This window comes from Cyanistes caeruleus, chromosome 5, assembly GCF_971803275.1.
Source record: "Cyanistes caeruleus chromosome 5, bCyaCae1.hap1.1, whole genome shotgun sequence".
In the NCBI taxonomy this organism is placed as follows: Eukaryota; Metazoa; Chordata; class Aves; order Passeriformes; family Paridae; genus Cyanistes; species Cyanistes caeruleus.
Genome location: NC_141705.1, coordinates 13,161,508 through 13,186,471, shown reverse-complemented (window position 1 = coordinate 13,186,471; position 24,964 = coordinate 13,161,508). Strand labels below are relative to the sequence as shown.

The following is a 24,964-nucleotide window of genomic DNA, read 5'->3' as shown; positions in this document are numbered from 1 at the left end:
CAGGCAGAAATGAGATGCTTATGAATCCTTATGTAAAGAACATGTATAGATCAGGCACAAAAGCAATAAATAAATATACTGGAAATAAGCCAATTCTGTACTCATCAAAATTTTAATCCAAGTGCTTTATGGTATCAGCATAAAAATTAAGATGAAGGGCCCTTCTGCCCCCTCTTCTCGTGTAACAAGAAACTCCAAGAGCTGGATCCTAAATGGTAGGAACTTCCTGGGCCCTGGTAACCACAAGTCCTTCCACACCTGATGCAGAGTGACTCACTGAGAGAGGCACCCAAATCCTCAGGAAACCCAGACAGAGCTTCCCCATCAGGCACACACATCTCCTCTGCCCCACTTCAAATGCTCTGCTTCACTGCCTTTTCTGAGCAAGCCACTACTCCTTTGTTACAGCACCTAGGAAATAGGACCATACAAAAAAATACCTCCTCCATCCCCAGGGAAAATAACTCTTCTCTACTAGTCCTTATAACAGCAAACTGAGGTGAGGAAAAATATAGACACCAAAAAAAAAAAAAAAAAAAAAAAAAAATAAGGATAATCCTTTTAATATCTCTTGGACCAGAGAGGAATAATAACAGTCAATCTGAAATCCAAACATTAGCCAATTCACTTCATCTTTTCCCTTTTTGAGAAATGAGTGTCTTAAAAATTGTTATCAAGGCAAACCATGTCAGGTTCTGAACTCTACAACAAGGGCTAGAAATTTATCAGAGCACAAGTGGGACTAAAAGCACCAGAACAGTGACACCGTATCTTGTTTCCACTCGAGACTCTTCTGACCTTACCGAAGTCCAAGAGAAGAATCGCTTCCTCTAGAGCACACTGCCCTTCCATATTTCTATTAAGTTAGCTACCATGACCAAATGACCATTATACTCCCATGGTAACATAATGAAGTGTCCATAAAAAGTATCTCTGAACCCCAGGATTTGCTCATGACAAAAAGTTTTTCATGCTGGTTTTCATCTTCCTAGGGGTATTTGCCAGTTGTTTTGCCTATGAAAAAATGCCCCACCATGGGAAGAATAATTTCTACCTGAAAAAAATAGTCACATAAGAATTTCTCTCTAGAAAGTGCTTGCAGAATTTGTGAGGAGAAAGTTTTAGCTGTAATTAAAAGGGAAATCAATGCTATTCTCTTACATCTGAGTAATAAATACTGACAATTCAAATGTATTATTTTTAATCACTGAAAGCAGAAATCCCTGACAAGATTTCAAGTTGTGAAGTAAGGCACTTTTCCTTACTTACTTTTTCTCAGCCATGAATCACAGTAAGATTTTTTAAATGTCCACTTCCTGTAATTTTGGTAATTTTAGACTATAATAATTTTTACATTTTTATGATGCCTTTGGGGTATCATTACAAATATTTTTTAAGCATTTAAACTTAGAAAAATAAAATTAAGTAATAGCTTCTCTTGAGGAGAGACTGTCAGTCCTGTTTTGAATAAACAATCCCTTTTAAAGGCAATCTAGAGATTTATATCCGTTGTAACCATAGAAATTAATCTAGAGTTTAAACAAAATAGAGTAAAACATAATTTATTTAATGAAAATCAGAACAGTGCTATTGCAAATGAAAGTTAGGTTTCTGTTTTTTTAATTCAACAGCCAGCTCTGTATGCAATTGTAAGATTTTACTTGATGGGCTACTTCTTACAACTTAATCATACTCATTTAACCAATTTTAACAAAGTATTCAGATATCTGAGTTTTAATTTTACTTGGTACAAATGCCAATCACTAAAAAAAAAAGAAGCTAAGGATTTTCAATTTAAAAAGCTACAGTAAATATATGAAACATTTTTAATGATAAGAGCAATCATGAGAAACTTCTTTGACATTGCAAAGCCAACAGGAACACAGCACAAAAATTTTTATGAGTTTCTCATATAAAAAATTTGGGAATAGCAGAGAAGAATAAAAATGAACAAACTGGCAAGCATTTTATATGTCAACATAAAAAAAAATGTTCATAAATAGTGGCTCCTACAGTCCAAGTATTTACAAGTTTGCCTAAAACATTCCAGCACGCTGACCCTCAACAAAAATTTTGCTACATAAAGAAATACAAGGTTAAACTAATTAAGTATTTACAGGTCAGTTAAGTAAGAGTTAAAAGAGCAACAGCACTTGTTTCAAAAAGCAAGGAAAAGTTTACATGAGGAAACACTGATGTGCTTTACAATGTAACATCAAAACAAAAAACACAGCCCAAAATCTAGAAAAAATTTCACATCACAATAGACTGAAATAGTTTTTTGTGTGAACATCTGTCTTAGCCACATAAAGTTGTGAAAAATACTGAAGTAACAGTAGAAGGAAACTATCAAAAAATACAGTTTAACAGATGATTTCTCTAATTCCTGTATGTTTTACAATAAACTATTCTGTGACACTTTTGGTGGTTGTATAAGTCACCATGTAAGCCTTCTTTGACCATATCAATACAAAATAATCAAACTGCATCAAGAAAATAATAAAAATAAATAATAAAGTTGAGCTTTATTTACAACTGTGAACTCAATTATTCTATTATACAATGACAGAAACATTACCAAACGAGAAAGAAAAAAAATAAGCTGCTAAAAAGCCAGAAGTTTCTAGTAAGACAGTAACTGTTCACAAGCCAAAGTACAAACTCTGAAAAACCTCAAAAGATATAAGCTTCTGGTCTCCTTCTCTTAACTCAGTCTGTAGGAGAGAATGATCTAGGAGACTCAGCCAAACCAAGGCTCACATGGACATAACAAAGCCTGGCTTGTAATACAAATGCCAAAAGACACTCATTGAAGTCAACTTTGCAAGACACCTCAAAATACAACAATCTGTTTCTGTCTCCTAGTTAACTGACCTGTATCCTTTAATTGGCTACCATTGCCTGCAACATATTACTAATTTATTAGTGTTTTATCTATCTCTAGGAAGTCTAGGAAATTCATAGGAACCCACAACTTCGCATAATAGGTGGCTTTTTGATGGTACACATCCACAGGAAAGAAAACACACCATGCGTAAATAGGGAGAGATACAGAAACAAACAAGAACTAAGGCAAAACCAAAACACGCAAGAAAAGGAAGTAAAAGGTTTGGCTGTAATAAAATTAAATAGCATCAATACTGAGACATAACCCCACTGTATACTGATGCATTAAGTCTGAGGTTCCAATCAGCAGTCAACTCCAAAGGGCTTCCAAGAAGAGAGGGCTGTAAACTACAGCATTATCCTCATGGCTACCCGGGAAAGGAACACGGTCTCCGTTCTGAAATTACTAAGTGCCCAGCCAGCTGTGAGACAATCTTAGGAAACAAGATGGTGGCAGAGTCCCTGATATGTATTTATTGACAGATTCCTGTTCACAAGGACTTTGCAGTGAGAGCTAAATGGGCTATCCAGCATCTTAAGTACACTGAGATAAGTTCACAGAAACCACCAGTGCAATAAAAAGATTGTGCTTACTCTACAAACTCTGATGAATCTTCTGATGAATCAGAAGAGCTTCAGAAGACAAAAATCTATTAGAATACTTTGCAAAATGAATTTGTGTTCTTATTTTACCTGAAATACACTCTGGTAGAGAGAATAAAACACTGACTACTTTCCTTCATCCAACTTTTTATTTTATAGGCAACATCACAGTCTTTCAACAGTTTGGGGTACACACATTTCATAGATGCTCATAGATTTTCAGAGAGACCTTCATTTCACAACTTTCTGCTGATATACATATGGCCATTGCCATATGTATATCATACGGCCATTGCTGTAGAATGTCAGGCAAGAAGGAACTATCAAGCAACTAAACCATCACTATGTCAAGTAAACACATATAAACTGTCCAGGAGCTTACAGATTAAGCTTAATTAATTCCTAAAATGCTTTGTGTTAATACTCTGTGTCTATCAAACAGTTTCACTGCATCTCACCAATCCATACACAGTGAAAAAGTCAATGTTACCTCCATCTTTTGCCATAACAAATAGATTGCCCAGGTTGGGTTGCAGTAGCTAAATGCTACTGCATTGTCTGGGCAAAAACAGAACACCTGGATGAAAAATACTTGTGTTTCAGCAGACAAGCATAGGGAGAAATTGGAGTATCACTTGTAAGACTGATACTGGTTTGTGTACAATTTTCACTCAAGGTTAGACTAAAATGCTGCAATTTGCCACAATGTTTCACAGCTCTTAGGTGAACTAGTGAACAGACTCTTAAGTCAAGGACAGAAGTGATAGTACATTTTCCAGTTTCTATTTGGGTTATGAACACCTGATTTAACAAATGTCAGGCCACTGCTCCACAGCTCTGCTCTGCACTCCAGATGACTCAGTATTACTGAAACACATTTCATCAGTATTTCAGTATTCTGCTCATGCACTGGCATGAGCTTAGGAAGAGAGAAAGATAAATATGAAGTACCTCCCTGCTGAGGATGTATCTCATTAGCAACTTTAATGTGAAAATGCTAAGGCTATGAATCACAATTAGAACACGAAAACTTAATAGCAGTAAGAGACTTTACCATACTGATCGGGATTAAGTGGTAAATGTCAAGCAGATATCTGACTGTATGGATGAATGGAACAGGAGCTGGTAAAGCTCCTTGTGGCACAAGGGTGGAAAAATAAGAGAAACATTGAAAAGTGCAGGATGGGAAGAACTGCAGATTGAAAGGGTAATAGAAGCAGAAGGGTATGGTCTGAGGAAAAGAGTGAAAAAACATGGAAAGTAAGGTATACCCAAGCAAAAACAGTAATTATAATTACAGTGCAAATGAGAGATGGATATCACAGACATAAGAGCCTAGCACATATTGGAAGAACAGGACCCTTATTTAGGGTAATAAACCAAAACAAAAGCAAAAAACCCAAACCCCACACTTAAAGGGGAAAGAAACAAACTCCCAGACCAATTTTTAAATCTCTTTAGATGTATAATATTCTCCTTGAAAGCGTTCAAAATAGCCTAAACAAAACACTTAATGCTATATATACGCTAGCAATGAGAGGGTTAACCTGACCTCACGTTTTAATAACATGTACTACTCCTTGGCACATCAACATTAGAACCAGAGCATTCCAAAATTACAATTTTCCCCACAGAAACACACAACAATTTCAAATGCCTGTAGCTCTAATGTCATACAAATGGAAAAGCATACTGTTGAACACAGTGGTGTTGCATACAGCAGTGCCTGAAACCTTAAAGTCAGGATAGCTAAACTAGTTTGAAGATATTTAATCTTTTTTGTCCTGAATGTTCTTCAGTCCCCTACAGAGCAAGTCAGATATGGTTCCTGCATAAGCAACTCAAGTGTCTGTCTGACTACAACATCAATGAAAGCATCAGCATGGAAGAGACAAAAATGAGTAAGGATAGAAAAACAAAGAAGGAAAATAAACCCCAGTGTCTAAATAGAAAGTTTTACTCACATAATTTTGTTTAGTTCTATCTTGTTGCACTGTATCAAATTAGCTGTATTGTGACTCCTTACATAGCTTAAGTAACTCAACATGATTTTTCTTTTATTTAAAATTATTTGAAGAATTTGCACTTCAGAAAGTTTTTTAAAAGCGTAACTGCAATGACTGCAAACATTGTTTTATTGCTTAATTAGTTGCCATTATTAATACTAATTAATGTCACAAATGAAGTCAAGAAAAGGAAAAAGTCCATAAAGCAATAGCTGGACAAGACTGGAAAAAAAGACAAATTGTTTATAAAGATTAAGCTTCACATAGACGGAGCTTTGAATTCCTTTGTCTTATACAATAAATCAGCAACAAGAGGAAAAAGCCTCCCTTCTACTGCAGAAAGTAAAATGACTGGCTAGGTATTTGTGGGCAACCAAATTATCCTTGTATTTAACAGTTTCTTCCCACTTAAATGAACAAGTGTCTACTAATTCTGTAATGTACAGAAAATCTGCCAAAAATCAAGAAATAACTATAGTAACAAAGGAGTCAAATGGACTGTAAATTCAAGAAATCAAGTGACACTAAAACTGTGACAGATTTCAACAGAAACCTGACAAAAAATACACAGAACCAGAAAGAAAAGTCAAAAATGTAAGAGTTGGAAGGAACAAATGAAGACAAAAGAAAGTTACTTCTTTTAAATAAGTGAAACAGGAGAAAATAGGGTGACTCCCAAAGAACCACATTTTTTTTCAAAAGTTTATACCAGGGATTATAATAAAGTTAATATTCCTTTTAATTTTAAAAAACATATTACAAGGGAAATTTAATGCATTTCCTTGAACAGAGGCAGCTAAAAGATGCATGCTCTCTGCTGGGTTTGGAGCGCCTGCTCCGAGGCCGGGGACACGTACAATTACAGGAGCTGACTCAAGTGATCTGGTTTGAAAACAGCCGACACACAAATATCCACTGAAGCACAAAGGATAAATGCTTTCACTTTCAACATTTCTCTTTCCATTAAACTAAAAACACAGCTGTTTTTTTAGTACTGCTTTTATCTTACACTACAAATATAGTATATGCAATGCACACGGCAGAATATCAGGCAGTGTCAGAATGCAACTGAAAATTAACAGCAGTTTCTTGCAACAGCCATAAAACAAAGTCCTTTGTCTAATGAGCAAAGAGATTGAACTGAACCAACCAACTTTCACTTGGGAAAAACACTTGATGTGGTCATGAAAAATCTTGAGACTACGAAATAGTCTTTTTTCCTGTAACACAAATTCTGTCTATAGCAGCCAGCATAATTCTTAAGTTACTGTTAGTACCCTTAGAATTTGGGGTCAGTAGTGTCACTACCCTTTAGAATTAAAATCATCCAGATCCAAATAAACACAGTGCCGAATCTAGACTTCTCATTTCAGGTAACCTGCAGGCTACAGTTACTGACTTAGTTTACTCTCAGAATATACTCATTTCAGCTCTTGGTCTTAAATGCTTTCATTTCTGAAGTTCTGTACAATACTGAAGCTGTGTACAATGAAATGGAACACAGGAAACAGATTCCACATCCTGGTCATAGCAGATTTTTCCTATGAAGCTGAAACACAGAATTATTAAAAATTTAAAAACTTACATCAACCATCCCTACTTTCCATTGCAGTATGATGGTACATTCTACGGCAGCATAAACTTTAATAGAATTTCTAGGTGAATTTTATTTCTTATGGTCATAATGGTAAGGAGGAAGGAAAAAAAAGGGACTAAGGGACTTACTGGAAGCAGATTATGATCATATCTTCTACGATAAATCTAATAATACAAATACAACTGTGCAACAGATAATGACATTTGCTATTAGCAACAGCTGAAAGGTCTTCTTGGCTCCTGATGTGGAGTTAAGGCAGGGAGAAATAAAGAACTTCCCAATGCTTATGTAAATAGGATTTTGATGAAGGACTGAAATTTCAAATTGGATTTTCTAACTTTTGAGTGCATGACAATCCTTCTTTTCTTAGAGGGAAAAAAAAAACGAAACAACAAAACAAACTGATGTTATATACTACTACATTTCCTGATAAAATACTATTACAAATTTTGCTTTAAAATTATTATTATTAATCTAATATTAATATGAATATTATGAATAGTGATATGAATGTTAATTATATTATTATATTAATATGAATATTAATATAATTATTATTAATAATATAATTTTATGCATTTCCATATTACTTCTTCAGTATCATTCATGCAGCAAACTGCTATCCACTAAAAAACCAAACCAACCAACCAAATACTTCCCACCCAAAAAAACATGCCAAAAGAGAAATATTAGAGAGCTTTTCCCATTATTACAAAATATGGAGACAAAATAAATTCCAAGCAATCTCTTGGGCTTCAGCTTTATGGTCAATGCAACATGCATTAGATCATTTTTTTCCTCAAGTGTTACAAGGAAAGCAAATTAAACATCAAAAGACTTTTGCTTGTCATGTCAAATTTACTACTTACTGGAACAGTGTGCCTTATTCATCAAATACATGTTGACTTGGAAGTCATCATGAGCCACATTCTTAACTAATTACAGCAACTGCTACAAAATACTGATTATTATTAAGAATAAGTAAGTTAAACTAAGTGCACTAATTATCATAGGCTTCACTTGCCAAGAAATGCCATTCTATCTATCAAAAGCACACCGCACAATTAAAAGTTAAAAATAAAGCATTTATTCTGTCCTTAACCATCGTTCCTCCACTGCTACCCAAGAGATAGGAAATGTTCTTCTGTAACAACCCCAGTGCTGGGTTCTGAAACTACACAGCTTTGTTGCAAAGAACATCTGCCAAGAGAAGGCTGCTCAGAGCTGTCCTATAAGGAATAACAACACCATGTTGGAAAAGTTATGTCAGACAGTGAAAGCAGCACAAGATTCCTCTCAGTAAGATGTCTATTATATTATATATTATGTGGTTTGTTCTGCTTGTGGGATAATATCAAAAGATGCCTTGGTGGTCAGAGTGGTAACTTACACCAACTGCTACGACTTGTAGCTGTGTATGTATTCTCTAACATTGCCTGTGTGACTGAACGGATAGTTTATTTGCTTTAACTGAAATAAATTAATAAAATAATTGAAAATCTATTTTCAGCCCAGTTTCTAATCTGTGTCAATTACTGGTACTACTGCCATCAGGTAGCTGGGGTTCATTTTTCTAAAAGAGCCAAAGCCATCAAAGGCGGGTGTTTTAATCTGAATATTAAATATATGGATATAAGCACAGACATTAAATTACATAATTTTGTTCAGATTATTAAATAATTTAATTATGGCAATATTAAAAATTTAAAAGAGCTGTTTAATCTACTTTCTTAAAATTTAAAAATTATTTATACAGTAAACTCTTAGGACTTGGTGCCTTTTTATTAACTTCACGGGAATAAAAAATGTCACCATAAACACTAAGTCAACAAATAAAAACCTTCATGTTCCAGCAACCAGGTAGCAAAATAAATCCTTTAAAAACTATCAAATGATGCTAAAAATAAAATTACATATAAATTCAAGTTTTAGACTGTGGTCAATTGAGGTCTAGACAAAACCCTATGTTTGTTCACTGCCTAGTCTCCAGTCTGCTCCAAGTTTGAAAAGGTAATTGAACTCAGTCTATAATTACTGGATTAGATACAGATGGGCTCTGTACATTTCAGGGGAGGAAAGAACTGTTTTGATTCATTTTATGATTGCCTGTAAGGTCAGACTTTTCAAAATGTACTTTCATCTGTTAAATAGTTTCTCAAAGTCCCAGGGGGACATCTTCAATAACTGATGTTTTAAGCAATTTGAGTCTATCAGATCCAGTCTTTGAATGTAATATGCTGTCCATTTTCTAGAATTATAAATGTGCATGTAGGTTAATTGCTACAACTCAGAGAGAGTTTAAAAACTACATTTTTTCAGAAAATTGCTAGTTTTATCCAACAACTGTTATGCATAAATATTCTCAGAATTATTTTGGTTTAGGATACAGCATATCGTTGGAAATACAAATAAGTGACACAAATTAGAAATGTCCTTACTCATAATGCCTTCCCATTTGGGGAATGCTCTCTTAGGACCCAAGTGAACAATATTTGAATAGTCTCAACTAAATCCATTCATTTCTCACAAAACAAAAAAAACCAACAAAAACAAACAAAAAAAAAGAGAGAAATATACCTTAACAAAAAAATCCTTAAGAACACTTGAGAAGACTTCTTTTTCTGTAATCTCTAATTTGAGCCTTCATCCTCACTCTCAGTCAAGATAAAATGTGGAGCCAACAATGAGCAAGAATTAAACTTTCACTCAGCTAAGAATTTTTTGCACAGCATTTTCTTCAATTAAATCAACCATAACTCTGTTTCAGTACAACCAGGATTTCATCTTGCATCATTCAATGTCTTGCTTAGTTAACAGTTCAAACGCTCTGCAAAGGGAATCTAGCTCTGCTCTCAGTTAGGGACTCAGAGCTGCTGTAATAGCAATTTAAAGCAGAAAACACACCATGCAATCAAAAGGCAATAGAATAGTTCAGTTCACAGTCTTAAGAGGTAGGAAACTTAATTCCAAACAACTTACTATAGAAGAGTTTTGGTTTCTTTGTATAACAACAATCCTCTTCCTTATAAAATTCCAATAGAAAATATTTTTTTGTTAAAACATACATATGTGTTTAATCAACAACAATATCTCACTGGCAACAGTATCAGCATCAGTCAAACAAGTTATTTTAGTAGGATCCAAATCTAGACATCTATAGAGTTGTTCTGCCAGAGCCACAGTATTTAAACACCGGCAGTAAGGATAATTTGAACTATGTTAATATAATCTGTCTCCAAGTGGGCATGAAAAAGCATGTTATCTCATGGAATTTCCGTTATTAATATTTTATTCATATTATTTCAAAGTCATCCACAAGAGGGACAAAACCTGAAGGCAGAACCAACCACCACAACACCCCAGCAGAAAGACACAGTCGAATAACCAAATTATTTGTATGCCTGCTCAGACAGAAGATCCTGTCCACCATCATCAGGCTGCACAGAATCCCACCACAACTTACAAGTTTTTTCACAAAAAAAAAAACCCACTTCTGCTTCATTTTAGAAATGATTGATACAAATCAGTTTGCTCAAGACAGTTCAATCCATAAAATGCCTGCAAGCAGACTATGGGATTCTGCAATAGTAGCTCTTTTTTAAATGTAAGAGCATCAGTAGCAACCATGTATAAGCAAATAAAAGTTGTCTTTGAAACTAGCATGCAATTTTACTCAAAAGATAAAATCCATTAATATTTGCATTATCTTCTTCCCCTACATCTCTAATAGATACTTTTAAATCTACTTCTTTAAAATTGAAATTGAAATCCTTATATAGGATTTGCATGAGGTGCATGTGCTTAATTCAGTAAAATAAGTCCCAATCTTTACCTAAAAGCTATATAGACAAGGCTTCTCCTTCATTGTAAGCGATAAAAACACACATGCTTTATTTTCCCTAAAAAATAAAACTATAAGTATTTCAAGTGTATTGTGGGAACCCACAAACTATTCTTGAAACTACGCTAATTTTTTAGACAAGAAATTGTGAAGAAATGGTCAAGTTAGTGAAACAGGCAAGCCATAACACCACACATTCTGTATGCAGCAAATAAATAAATATAAGAAATTACACTAGGCCACACCTTAGGCCAGCTAATAAGCTCTTTGATAGTTTTTCCTTTTTCTTCTTCACATTTTCACTGTCTGTAATAAGTATTTTCCTGTATTTGCTGTAAAGTCCTTTACGTTATAGTCAAGCCCATAAGAAACAAGAAACTTGCAAGAGCTCTTGTAAGTATTTCCCACCTATACTTCAATGGATTCCACAATGAGCTAAAAATTTGGGAAGTGAAAGCAACATCATCAAGAAAAATAAAGTGTATTCTTACAAGCTAGTCTCACTCATGTTGTATCATTGTGTCTTTACACAATCTTTAAAAAAAAAAAAGATATCCTATTTGTGTATATTAAACAGAGTCAGTATGCAGACTACAGCGATGTGGCACTATTTAATCAACAATCGCTTGATACGGATTCCTTCAGCCCTAAAAAAAAAAAAATTATAGAAAAATATATATAATTTAACCATCTTTGTATATCATTCATTTTCTGAAATCTGTGGAGAAGAAATATGACTGTAAAAAAAAATTAAAAAGTGGTTGCTTACTTCACAGCAACAAACGTCTGTGATAGATTAAGCACTCTGTGAAGTCAAATACAACTATTTTATTTTGGAAATACTCTAGCAAGATTTGTTTCCTGTAAGTTCATTTATTATTAAAACTGAAGAGAGAACATTCATACATTTGCACCGTCCAAGGTCAGACTGATCAGAGTCACAGGCCACTGGAGCAGTAGTCCGGCATCTGGAAAACCAGTATCCAATTCCTTGCTTTGGTATGAAGCAGTGTCCCATATGTAGAAAGGAATTCCAGAGCCATCTCTATGCATTAACTGCTGCATTACTTGTTGAGCACTGTATGTATTTTGAAATACATGCACTTGACTTAAGAGATTTCAAGTGATGCAGAATTTACCAAATCAAAGGATCAGCTGAATCACACCTCAAATAATGCGTACTACTTCCAGTACTGTATCTTATTTTGATGTTCATAGGATCCATGAAGAAATCAGACTTTTTTACTTATGATCATATGTTGTAACAAAGTAAGGTTAAAGGATTTCTCACTACAAGGTAGATTTTTCAGACTTCAGATCATTTTTGTAGCTCTTTCTCTTTTAAAAAAACCCAAAACCCAACAAAGCAACATCCCACCACTATCACACTTCTGGAAAAGGTTGGTATGAGAACTGGACACAACATTCCGTCATTTTAATAGTGCTACACACTTTCCTTTTAATTGATAATTCTCTCTATGTTTCATTAAATGTATATCTTATAAAAAATTAAGTGCCATTATTTTGTTATTGGTTTCTATGTGCAATATTTACTAGCAGCCAAAAAGGCCAAATTATGCCCCACCACAACCAGAACCAATAAATGCCACCCTTAGATATGCAAAAGTAATATCATGCCCAAGAAATACATATATGTATTTCATATATGTACAGTTGCATACATGTAATAATTTTTCTATATAGTTGAATGAGCAAATTTAATTTAAGCCTACACAAAGGAATACTTTCTCTCAAATATCACAGCAGAAACTGCAAGCCGGCATCACACTGTCCAGCTGAATAGACACAAAGAAAATAACATATAACAAAGACAACTGAAGAAAGCAGAATTTTAAATTAATCAAAAATTTGTAGCTGTCACTTGAAAACTAGTATGCAACAAGGTTCTGAAAGAAGAATATCCCATGAACACACACATCTGTTTAATATTACAAGCAAACTGTCAGCATTGTAAGTGAAGATTTAATTTAATATTTTTTCTTTCTTGATGTTTTACCTTTAGTCAATTCCTTGTGAGAGTATCAGCTTTCTGTAAGAAACTGTTAGATATAAAGAAATGTTATTGTAGCATGTTTATAAAATCATAGTTCGAGAACTTTTTATTTTTGTAAGGCCTGACCACAACTTAATTATCTGCAGGACATTCCAAGCTCACAATTGCAAGCTCCAGTTCCCAAGCAATTTTAAACAATATCTACTGTACAGGACATACAGCACTGCAAATACCACAACATGGTAGTTTTTCGAGAAACCACCATTAGAGCCGCTAGACATGGTTTTTATTTTCAATAAATATATTTCTCTACTAATCATTAAACGGTTTTCATCACCACTACATGTTTGTCTTTCAGGCCTGCTTGCTATCAGTGTTTATTTTAATATGAGTGAACTAGTCATAAAAAAAGCAGATACCATGTATAACATGCAGCATGTTACACACAAAGCATCCTAAAAGCAGTATATTTTTCTACAGCTCATGCAATGTTTTCCTTCTTTTTCAGGAAAGAAAGCAGGAAAAAAGACTTGTTAAATTGGAGATTGGGGAAAAGTGAGACCAATAGCTCAGCCAAAAACTCTCAAAGTAAGGCTATTTTTAAGAGAGAGAAATTTTGGAAGCCCTGGAAATTCAAATTTGTTTTTCAAAACATCCAAATCACCTGAAAATAGTCAAGAAAAAAAATATCCATCATACAATAACACCTGGATTTTACCCATCAGTCTGAAAACCAGCAGATAAATAAGACTTTTATAGCAACTCAGAACTCCAAAAGTCTGTTTTCCTCCCCAAAACATCAAACACCTTGTTGTCAACCCATTACTGACAAACTCCTCTGTTTTCTTACCCTTTTGATCAGCTCTCCCCTTTTCTGGAGGTTGATGACTCTGGCTGCTCTGAAATCACAGGCACGGTGCCACCACAGAGGCAGTGAGGAGTCCCCAGCACACTCATGGTGGGCATCACCTGATGCTCCCTTCACACCTCCTCTTTCACCTGACATGCCTCAGGTGTGTATTTTATTCCAGAAATCCCCATCCTGCAGCAAGATTATTTCTGGTCTTCTAAATCTAGTGAGATTTAACTTCCACCTTGACTAAACACTCTTATGCTCTTTTACCGTAAATAGAAAATTTTAAAAAAAATCACAGAATGACCTTATTAAAATTATAGTTATTCTAGTTAGGCTATTAGAATAATACTTCATACTAGAGGTCCAATAAATTTAGGAGTAAAACCAAGATCCCTTCTCTTTATTTTCCACCATTAACCAACATAACATTCGAGAACTTATAGACTTATCCCCACAGAACCTTCACATCCATTCACTTGAAATCCACTCTTTCTACTCAACTGAAAAATTCAAGAGGTGGGAAACACCAGTCAGTTGCATGTATAGAAATTTCTCCACAGAAATGAAATATTCAATTTAGAACCACTGAAATTACATCCATATTCAAAACTGTTTAAAAGTCTACAAAAAAAGGAAACATCCAGTGTGATATGGCAAGCAATCCATTAATAGTGAAAATCAAAGACTGAAAGGAAGTTGGATTACATTTAATTGTATCTGGTTTTCATTTTGCTTTTCAAACACTGGACAATACCTGCAAAAATGGAATAGATGCAAATTTGAGTCGATGCAGCACATGCACTTTTCCACAGGTCTCACCAGCCTCCATCAAAAGAGAAGGCAGAGTCAGAATGAAAGGGTAAAAATGGACAACAAACACCTGATCACTATAAAATGTGCTTTTTTTGACAGAAAGTTTTGACACACCACCCTGAAGCCAGGAAACTCTCATTTTCAAGAAAGTATCCATCATTTAACATTCTATGCAATTATACCACAGTGTAATATTTTCAACACTAAAGAACATTTTCCTTGAATTACTGGAAATGATTCATACCTCAAATTTTCACCCTTTAATTGCTCTCATTGCTAAAGCTATCACGCCAGGTTTTAATATCTGCCAGTCTGAAAAATATTTTCAAGTACAGTGGACTGAAATTTCAAAGACTGAACATATAATTACATAATCTTTCACTGAAAAATTGTATCCTTTTGTCTATGGTGAAACACACAAAAACTTAAACGACTCATTACCAAAAAATCACAAGTTATCAGCTCAACATTACAGCAATAACTAACCCTGATGACCAAAATGAGTCTCAATTAGCAAAAACACAAGTGTGAGCCCAAGAACATCCCTCTCTACCTAAATGAAGAAGCAGGATACACCATGCACACAGAAAGAATTGCAGGATGCTGGGAAGAGTCACAGCTATAACCTTCTCTGGGCTGCTACCTACCAAACTTGTTCTATTTTCAAAAAAGCAGAGGTGGAGAATAATCAGATGCCTTAAAGTTACTTACAGAGAAATCAGCTTGATTTTGGCCTCAGTATTAATAGCTGGATAAAGAAATCCCACAGCTACATCTCTTAGCAAATCACACTGATATTCTTTTGAGTTTGCTTACTTTTATGTTCATTTCTGTCCCAAACAAGAGATAATATTTCAAAATACATAAATATGGAGCCCAAAGCTTGTAGCAATGGCAGAGCACCAAGTACTCAAAACAATGAGCTGTTCTTGCTTCAAAAATCTTTGATAGAGAACTCAGAGAAACAGCAAAAAGTATAAATTCATTAACTCAGTTAAATTCACTAACCTGAAAATATTAAATTCCATCTTTTTTCTCCCTTCTTCCACTTCCTCTCTTCCCTGTTTAGATGAACTATATCACAGCCTCATAAATTTCCAGATATTCATTCTTTTTACTCATATTTCTACCTCTAATGTTAGACTGTTTCTTCTACAACCTCGATCCTTCCACTTACTTCCAGCTATGCCTGCACACTTTCTATTGTCTATCTTTTCCACTGTGTCTCTCCACACAGACACCTCAAGGCCCACCACCTTGCCCCCTAGTCCATTTTTCCCTTCAGATGTTATGCTAATGTAAACTATGTTTAAGAACAGAAGGAAGCTACCTATGATAAATCTCAGCTTTCTTCTACTTTCACATGCTCTACAAACTTCCACAAACATTACCCTTATTTGTGGCAGGATGAAAAAGCAAGAACTTGCAAAAGGTATCATCTTAAGGGAATACCACAGCCAGGAAAGAGTTCATAGTTACCAGCTCTAGGATGTAACAGTTCCTCTAACTCCAAGCCAGGAACAAACCTCCCACAACCAGCCTAGAAAGAGGTGAGGTGAGGACAAAGACAACATCCTCAAAATGGGAACTTCAGTTTTAGATACTTTTGGACTCCTCAGCACCACATGAGGTCCAGTTAGTCAAAACAAAATTAACAGGCAACTAAGGAAAGTTGTCTCTCAAGCCAACTTTCAATCCTGCTGCTCTGCTAAATTCAGAAAATAACTCACATGGAGTTGAAAATGTACTTTAAAACAAACAAACAAAGCAGGGGAAACAATGACATTTGTACAGACATTTCCCAAAATGCAGGAGTTCATACTTTTCCCCAAGGCCAACCAATACCCTCCTCACTGTTTCTGAAGTGATTTTTGCTAAAACCAGAAGCATCACATGGGGAACATTAGTGATTTGGCATTTAGTCCTAATGTACCAAATAGCATTTCATTCTTCTTCAAGTTGTTTTGGGTTTTTTTTCCCCAATCTTTACTCTGCTATTTCCTTAACCAGCTTTTTAAATGTCTCTCATCTACTAATTAAAATTATCATCTTTCTCTTCCATCTCTCAGACTAAACTTCTTTAACAAGGATGAAGGAAATGAGAAGTAAAACCAATAAATGCTCATAATAAAAAACTAACATTAACTGTAATTTGCACAGGAGAAGAGATAAATCTGGGATATTAGACAGCAGAATGTTGTAACCCCCTATTTGAAAAAGTGCAATTTAAAATTTTATTTTTAGCCTACAACATGGGGGAGGGAAACCCATGCACATGTAAATGAGTACAAAATGCAACATCATCAGTGAGGTAAAGAGTGACTGTCATGGGAGAAGTCAGAATTAATCCTAATGACCTCAGCAATGGGCCTAATTTAAGAGAACTATCTCTCATTAAAACCTAAGTGAACTGAAATATCACTCACTGTCCAAAATCTGGCACAGTCATTCATTTCTAATAAAGACTCTAAATTTGGCTACACCACAAACCGTATATATTTTCCCTGCATTCAAATATTCTCTCATGGGAGTTATTCTTATGTAATCAGTAGAGTCAAAAAATTGTATTAAATAACCTTATTAAATCAGGTTATAATTTTTCAGTTGAGTATAAAACCAAAACCATTAAAGCACACAACTTAAACCATTTTTGGCCATTCCCCTCATTGCACTGGTAAGCATCAGCTATTCAATTACAACAGAAGCAGTTCACTACATGACCATGCAGTCTTTGGTGCTCTGCCTGTGTTCACACAATGGTACCACTCTTGGATATGAAAGTTTTATGGATTAAGTCTCTTTCAGTTCTGTTTTGGACCTGGAGAATACATGTCCCATCCCATAAAAAATAATACAGCAAACTGACTATTTCATTATTTTGGGTATTTTCCAGTCCTTTGAAAAGCTCATATATAACCTGACTCATTCTGAAGTCACCAACCTGAATTTGACTCAGAACCAGCATCATAATAATTACTCTATATGCCAGTAAAACATTTACTATTTGGCATTTTTATTTTTCTATACCTTTTACTTTTAGAACAAGGATGGTGCTACTCCCTGCATCAGCACATTGGTACCTGCCAAACACTGAAGTTTTATCTAAAACCAGTAGGCAGTGGAAAAGCCTGTGGACCTCCCAGTCTGCAAGTCAACTTTTTTCTTATCATATTAGGATTGTATTAAGCATGAGGAATCCTCTATTTGAAATCTAGTTCTCTAGATTTCATCTACTAATATTTTTCAAACTTTATTTGTAAACACCTAGAAATTTTCCAGTGAGGAGCTTGTCTTTCTCCATTACCACTGTGCACATTACACAATTTCAGTGGCTAAATTTTATTCTTGTTACCTTTTCAAACAATCCTGCACACTCTGAAAGGGTTCAGAAAGTACATATGCTTAAAAACACTCCCTTTTAGTTTGTCAACAATCATGCTATTCAAGGTGGTCCTCTATAGCCAGTTTGGGATACCAGCTCCTGGTTTGGGCATTCCCTGTGCCTTTTTTAGGCTTTATTCAATGCAGTGACAGTGGCAATGAATAAACTGTAACACCATATACAAACACTCCTTTTTCTGTCCTAGGGGAATGCTCTAAATACCAATCTGTACAGGATATACAAAGATGTGCAGGAATATCTCAAATCTGGTACCAAAGACAAAACACCAGCTCTCCATCTCTTCTAGTAGCACTGCTATTTGAAATTATCCCTAAGGCTGCATTCCCAACAATGAAATAAGTTGTATTTTCACAGGTACACATGAAAAGCTGTTTTACATAGAGTATGTAAAATTAAAAAATCAAATAAAATTAGAAAGTCAGCAGTGACCTATGGGCAACCAAAGCAATGTACTACAAAAGTCAAGTGGCCTTGTAATTAAAAGGTTTGCTTAAAATTTATATTCAATACCATTTGTTCTGGCTCTTGCAAGAACTAGTTTTGGAGACAAGTTTTATGTGGGGATTTTTCCTCCTCATTACACATTTGTACAGAGCAGCTGAACATATTTTTTGTGTGAATATTGGCCTATTGTACCAGGTTTTTTTTGAAGAATCACTTAATCATCCTACAGAATCCATACACAGAACTTATATGAATAACAGATGTTGCAGCCTCATGAATCTGGCGTCCTTATGTGTTCAACAGCTTCAAACATGGACATTTGATCATTCTGAAATTTCTCATTTAAAGATTTAGAAGCATTTAACTTTTCAAATTTTCCATTCTCAAGGATATTTCTTCAGCTATGCCTGATACTGTTTCTGAATAATTCATGCTCCAACTCTTAAGTTTTTGGCTTTTTGCAAAGCCTTAAAAAAGAGAATTTCCCAAAACAAAACAGATTTTATTCGTGACTGCAATTAAATCTGCCATGAAATGCTGCTTGACCACTGATTTATATTTATTTCTGCTTATAGGCTGTATCAGCCTTGATTCCACTCTTCTAACACATATTGAAGTCAGCAATCATAAAAAGTTCTTGTTCCTTCAATATTTTCAAATATCTACAAAATATATTTGAGAGATGATATTCCCAATTGCTCATATTTGTCATAAAAAAAGTAAAAGGAAGGCCTAAAGAGTCAGATTTCCTAATACTGTCCTAAAACAGAAGCTCAAATGCCACATACTTTGCAAAACAAACAATCTTTTAAAACATCCAAAACAACAGATTTAAGGCATTGTAAAGCTGTGAACCAGTGCCACATAAACTGGGGCTCTGAACTGCTTATGTTTGTCACTGAGCACTTACTGCAAACCCATTTTTTTTACTTAAATACTTTTGCTCTAATCTTTAAAATTCTTCAGTCATTTAGCTTAATCCCAAACCTCACACCATACCAAGGAACAAACATATTGGATTTGTGTGGCAAGGTTTTGGTAGTGGGGGGGCTACAGAGGTGGTCTCTGTGAGAATCTCCCCCATATCCAGTAGAGCCAATGCCAGCTGGCTCCAGGACAGACACACCACTGGCCAAGGATGAGCCCAGAGCAACAGGGGCTGTGCCTCCAGGATAACAGAGTTAAGAAAGGGGTGAAAAAGTGTTACTGCACAGCAGTAACTGCAGCAGGAGAGAGGAATGAGAGGAACAGCTCTGCAGACACCAAGGTCAGTGCTCCAAGTGCTGAAGCAGAGATTCCTCTGCAGTTCCTGGTGCAGACCAGACAAGGCAGCTGTGCCCCTGCGGCCTATGAAGACTGCATGGTGGAGCAGGTGGATGCCCACAGGCAGCTGTGACCTCGTGGGAAGTTTGCACAGTCTCCTGGCAGAACCTGTGGAGAGAGAAGTCCACACTAGCCCAGTTTTGCTGGCAGGAACCCACAAGCAATCCACACTGGAGCAGTTCACAGAGAACTGACTCCCGTGGAAGGGACACTCCTCTGGATCAGAGGAACAGTGTGAGCAGCCCTCCCTTGCTGGGGAAGGAGCAGCGGAGACAACGTGTGAGGAACTGACTGCAGCCTCCACTCCCTGTCCCCCTGTTCCACTGGTGGGAAGGAAATAGAGAACTGGGAGTGAAGTTCAGCCTAGGAAGATGGGAGGAGTGGGGGAAAAATGTTTTTAAAACTGGTTTATTTCTCATCATTCTGATTTCTCAATCATCATTTTATTTCTCAAATTCTGATTTGATTAGTAATATATTAAACTCATTTTCCCCAATTCAAGTCAGTCTTGCCCATGACCCAATTGCTGAGAGATCACTCCCTGTTCTTACCTTGAACCATGAGCCTTTCATTCTATTTCCTCTCCCCTGCCCAGATGAGGAGGGCAGAGTGATGAGTGATAGAGCAGCTTTGGTGGGTACCTGGTGTCCAGGATCAGACTGCTACAACTACGTAAGCCTATATAAAAGTATGAAGAATTGCAAACTTTAATATCCCTGGATATTGTATTTTAAACAACCATGTCACTGTAAGGCGTAAGATAAAGAAAATGTTTTGTTTTCATTCCCTAAAAAGCATTAATATACACATAATGAATTCTAAGTCTTTTATAAATTGTAAGTAATGGAAAGTCTGTCGCTGTAACTGTAGCTTTCCTGTAGCTACAGGATCCTGTTGATCCTTAACTGTAACTTCTTACCTGGTCCTAGTCAATATGCAGCTGGTGAAGGTGCCAAAAATGTTCACCATAAAAAAGCATAAGTCACATTACATATCAGACAGCCCAATGGCTGTACAATGGCAGCTGACAGACCAAAAAAATCCCAAACCAAATAAACAGTGGTGGGTCAATGCCAGGGCAAAGAAAATACTTTCAACAGCTCAGAGCCATAACATTTATCTTCGATTTATACGGATGGAACAGTTTTATCACAGTTTAATAACGTCACCAACAACACCAGTCTCTGCAACTAACATTACCATGGATAAAGATGAGCTCATAACATCCTTGTGTTAAGAGCTTAATCTCAAATACAAAAACCTTCATCAGCTCCCCAGAGACTGCAGCAACACAGTATACATGAGCATACAATAGCCAACTTCAAAAAATACGAATTAACACAGAATGCTGAAGTATTTTCCTGCAATTAACACAAAACACTAAGAGCACACATCTCTAAACCAGCTTCCCCTCGTAATACTGATTCAAGTCAAAACTCTTATGTTCTACATTCTCTGTGCCTCCTTCAATCCCCCTAAAAAAAAAGTTAGGTTTGAGAACATAAAATTGGAATTTACAACTTTATCTCCCAAGTGCAATGAACCTTTATTATAAACACAGAAGCTGTGTAGGATTACTGGTTACAATTTTGTCAGCTTCTTCTCCAAACACTAAGCACTTTCAATCTTCCCTCTTCAACATCACTTAGAGACTGTATAAAAAGAAGTAAAAACTCAAAAAAGTCTCCATAGTCCTTGGATCCTACAGCAAAACTCACAGTCCTTCAGGGGCAGAAAGGAGAATGAAAACATTCAATGTATGACAGTTACATAGCTTAATACACTTCAGAAAAGTGCTCAAGCACATTAATTATGTGATACAAAACTTCTCTGGGATGGGCTAGAGAGATCTCTGATCCTACAGCTGAGCACCTACCCAGTCCCACACTCCAGCTGTGCTGCAGCTGTGAGCAGCTGGCTGCTATTCCTGGAGCTTGGAGCACAGGCAGCATCAGCACAGCTCTACCTGCAAGGCTATGCAAACCCACACAGAATATAATGGTGAAAGGAGTAGGTCTCTGTATAAACTCTATTATTTTACTATGTCCATATTTGCATGTCAGATTGAGAACTTGCACTAAGGACCTTGGGCTTCTTTAGTCTGGAGGAAAAGAAGTTGAGGGGCAACCTCACTGCTCGACACTTTCTTGAGGAGAGGACATGAAGAAGGAAGTGCCAGTCTTTTCCCTCTGGTATCCAGGATGACTGGGAATGGTTCAAAGCTGTGCCAGGGGAGGCTTAGACAGGACATTAGGAAGTATTTTATAATGAGCAGGTGTTCAAACACCAGAAGAGGCTTCCCAGAGAAGTGGTTGGTGCCCCAAGCCCATCAGTGTTCAAGGGGCATTTGGACAATGCCCTTAATAACTTGCTTTAGCTTTTGCTCAGCCCTGAAGGGGTCAGGCAGCTGTAGTAGATGATGGCTGTAGGTCCTGTCCAACTGAAATATTCTATTCTACAACCACGTAAGGCATAAAGAAAGTGGTGACTAAGTGTAGCTTATTATCACTATTATCATATATGGATTCTGACCAGTGTTGTTCATTAAAACCTTTATAGACAACACTAGCTAAACATTTCATACCTTCCTCAGATTAAAAAAATAAATAAAAAGCCTGTATAGTGACAAGAATTCACTAGCTTTTGGAGACCTTTTTAAAAAGAAACACATTAAGGAACTAATGCATCTGTCAAAAATTACATTTCCAAGCCAAGGTGCACAGTCTTGGCTGAAGCAGTTAAACTTTTAATCAAGACTGTAATAAAGTATTTGAAAGAGGGTTTGACACATACATAATCAAACTGAACTGTACTTGGCTGAAACAAACAGGTATAATCATCATTTATTTCACATTATTTCTAAAGCTTATTCTTCTAGCTGCAGTTTCAATGTCTTATTTACACACTAAAATGATGTTTTGTGGTCTGGTGGGCTGCTGGCTCACTGTCACAAAGGTGCAGGAGTTATGAAGCAAGGCCAGTCCACCTTGCTCCTTCTCACTGGCCAGCTGTCAACACGCACCATTTCAGCTTTTGCTTCTTCTCTAAAGTCATTGTTATATAAGTGCCATTAATTGAAACCATTGTCCCCCTCAGACAGTTCAGCTCATCCCCATTGGCATTAGCTGTTTACTTCACCTGATGCTCTTACAAATTAAATAAGAGACTTTTCTCCACGCCTTTGTCCTTCTTTCTGTTGTCTGGACAGTGCACAGAGGAAACTCCGAAACAGTGAGGACTCCAGAGAAAAAACTGGGATCACCAGGAAACAGCAGCTGTGAACAGGGGGAAGCCAAAGAACCAGGGCAGGAAAAAAAGGACATGGCTATTGCATGCTCTCACTGCACAGGACTACAGCAGGGCAAGAAGAAGAGGGAGGTGAGGGTAGGCTCGAGTATGAACAGAACTTTAAAAAAGAAAACCAAACTTGAGAAGAGGCAAAAGCCAAGAAGCCCTGGTAGTAGGAAGGTAAAGGGGAGCAAAGACTAGAAGGGAGGAAGAGGTTGGTATGAACCTTGTCTGAGACTGTAAATTATTTGAAATAGAGACACGGAAACCGAGAAGGAGGCATCAAAATGCAGATAGAGATAATACTGGTGGCAGTGGGGCAAAAGGCTCGGTCAGAGGGAACAAACAAATCTGCGGCTATGAGAATCTAGAACGGAACCTAAAAACCTCCGACTTCCTGCTTCCTCTGCTACTATAAACCACTCGTGCATTATTATTTAGTCCCAAACTTGCATATCCATTCTGTAAGTCTGTCTTCTCAGAATTCCTTAGTTTTTCAAAACACAGTCAAGTGCTTTATCAAAGATATGTTATTCAAACCCTGTCTTTGACTCAGTATGGAAGAAAACAATATGCAACAAAATTGTTTTTACAGAACGACTGTGGGCTGAGGACTGCTGTTAATGCTGATCAGCTTTCACCTCTGTAATTCCTTAATTTTTCAGTGCTTGTCTTTTCAACTCTTAAAACGTTCCGATTACCTTTGTACATGTAATCTGCCTGGGGCTGGCACTTAGCTGCCACACCGTGTGACAGGGGAAGCAGCCAAGCCAAAGGCAGCATGTAGGGAGCAGCACTGCAAACGCTGCCGAACGCGTGTGCTACGGCGGCGTTCTGTTACGTGGCAGCCGGCAGGAGGAAACCCCCGTGCGCACGCAGGCACGGCCCGGAGCGGCGGCGGATCCGCACGGACACAGCCGCGGTCCCGGCAGGAGGGGCCGCGGCCGGCAGAGCCCCCCGGGAGAAGCGGGAACGCGGGCGACAGGCGGGCTCGGAGCCGGCCCCAGCCGCCGCGGCAGCGCCGGGCCCCGGCTCTCACGCCGCGCTCCCAGCCCACACCCGTGTGGGAAAGCGCTGCCCCGGGGCTCTCTGCGGGCGACTCCGGGGCCCGCTCGCTCCCCCCGGGGACGCTCCGAGGCGGCGGTGAGGGGCGGGCTGCCCGCCCGGGCGGAGCCGCTGCCGGCGGCCCCGGCTGCCCCTCGCCCTTCCCCCGGGGCCGTACTCACCACCTCCCGCGCCCGGCTGGTGAAGTCGCTTTTGGAGCGGGCGGTGCCCCGCTTGAGCAGCTCATCCCTTGCGCTGTCCCCCGTCGTCGCCACCCCCAGCGCCTTGTTGCGGGTCTTCACGGTCTTCACGCTGGCCTTAAAGAGCAGGGTGATGTCCACCGCCATGGCGGCCGCCGGTGCCGCCGCGCGCCCTTCCCCGCGCAACGCGGCCCCGCGCGGCGCGTTCCGGCTGCGGGGAGGGGCGGGCAGGCCGCGGCGGCGCGGGAGCGGCTGTGCCGGGCTGGGGCCAGCCGGGATAGCAGAGCCCTGCGAGGGAAGCCGTGGGGTGGGACGGGGTGGGATAGAGTGGGAGCCGGCGCAGCCTGCGCTATGTAAACGCTGTACGGAAAATAGAACGTGTATGGTGTAACGACCCTCCGCTAAGGAGTGCTGCCAGGTGTCGCCAAGCGGTGCTGGTGCAAGGCAGGTTAATTTAGAGTTGATTAATACATATTAACAGATCTGCACTGTGATCCGGGGTGGGCGCTGGTGTGAGACTCCCATAGGAAATGCCCTCCCGTATGGTCAGGCACTGATCTCCGTGATGAGGGGACAAGACCCGAGGGAATGGCCTGAAGTTGTGTCGGGGAGGTTTAGGTGGGGTATTAGAAAAAGGCTCTTCACT

The 24,964-nt window shown here is 37.8% G+C and overlaps 1 protein-coding gene across 3 annotated transcripts in view; it reads right to left on the bottom strand.

The window, feature by feature from the left end:
- Positions 1-24,696, bottom strand: part of STX18 (syntaxin 18) — a 59,762-nt gene extending 35,066 nt beyond the window's left edge. The window contains exons 1-2 of one of the 3 annotated variants that reach the window (XM_086887913.1): positions 23,776-23,909; positions 20,338-20,464 (exon numbers count right to left, since the gene is read on the bottom strand). In XM_086887913.1, the coding sequence (XP_086744039.1) occupies positions 20,338-20,358 (21 nt within the window). In that variant the 5' untranslated portion in view covers positions 20,359-20,464; positions 23,776-23,909. Of the gene's footprint in view, positions 1-20,337; positions 20,465-23,775; positions 23,910-24,300 lie in introns of those variants that run through there. The other 2 variants (XM_086887912.1, XM_086887914.1) reach the window with 2 other exon arrangements.
- Positions 24,697-24,964: the final 268 nt, after the last annotated feature.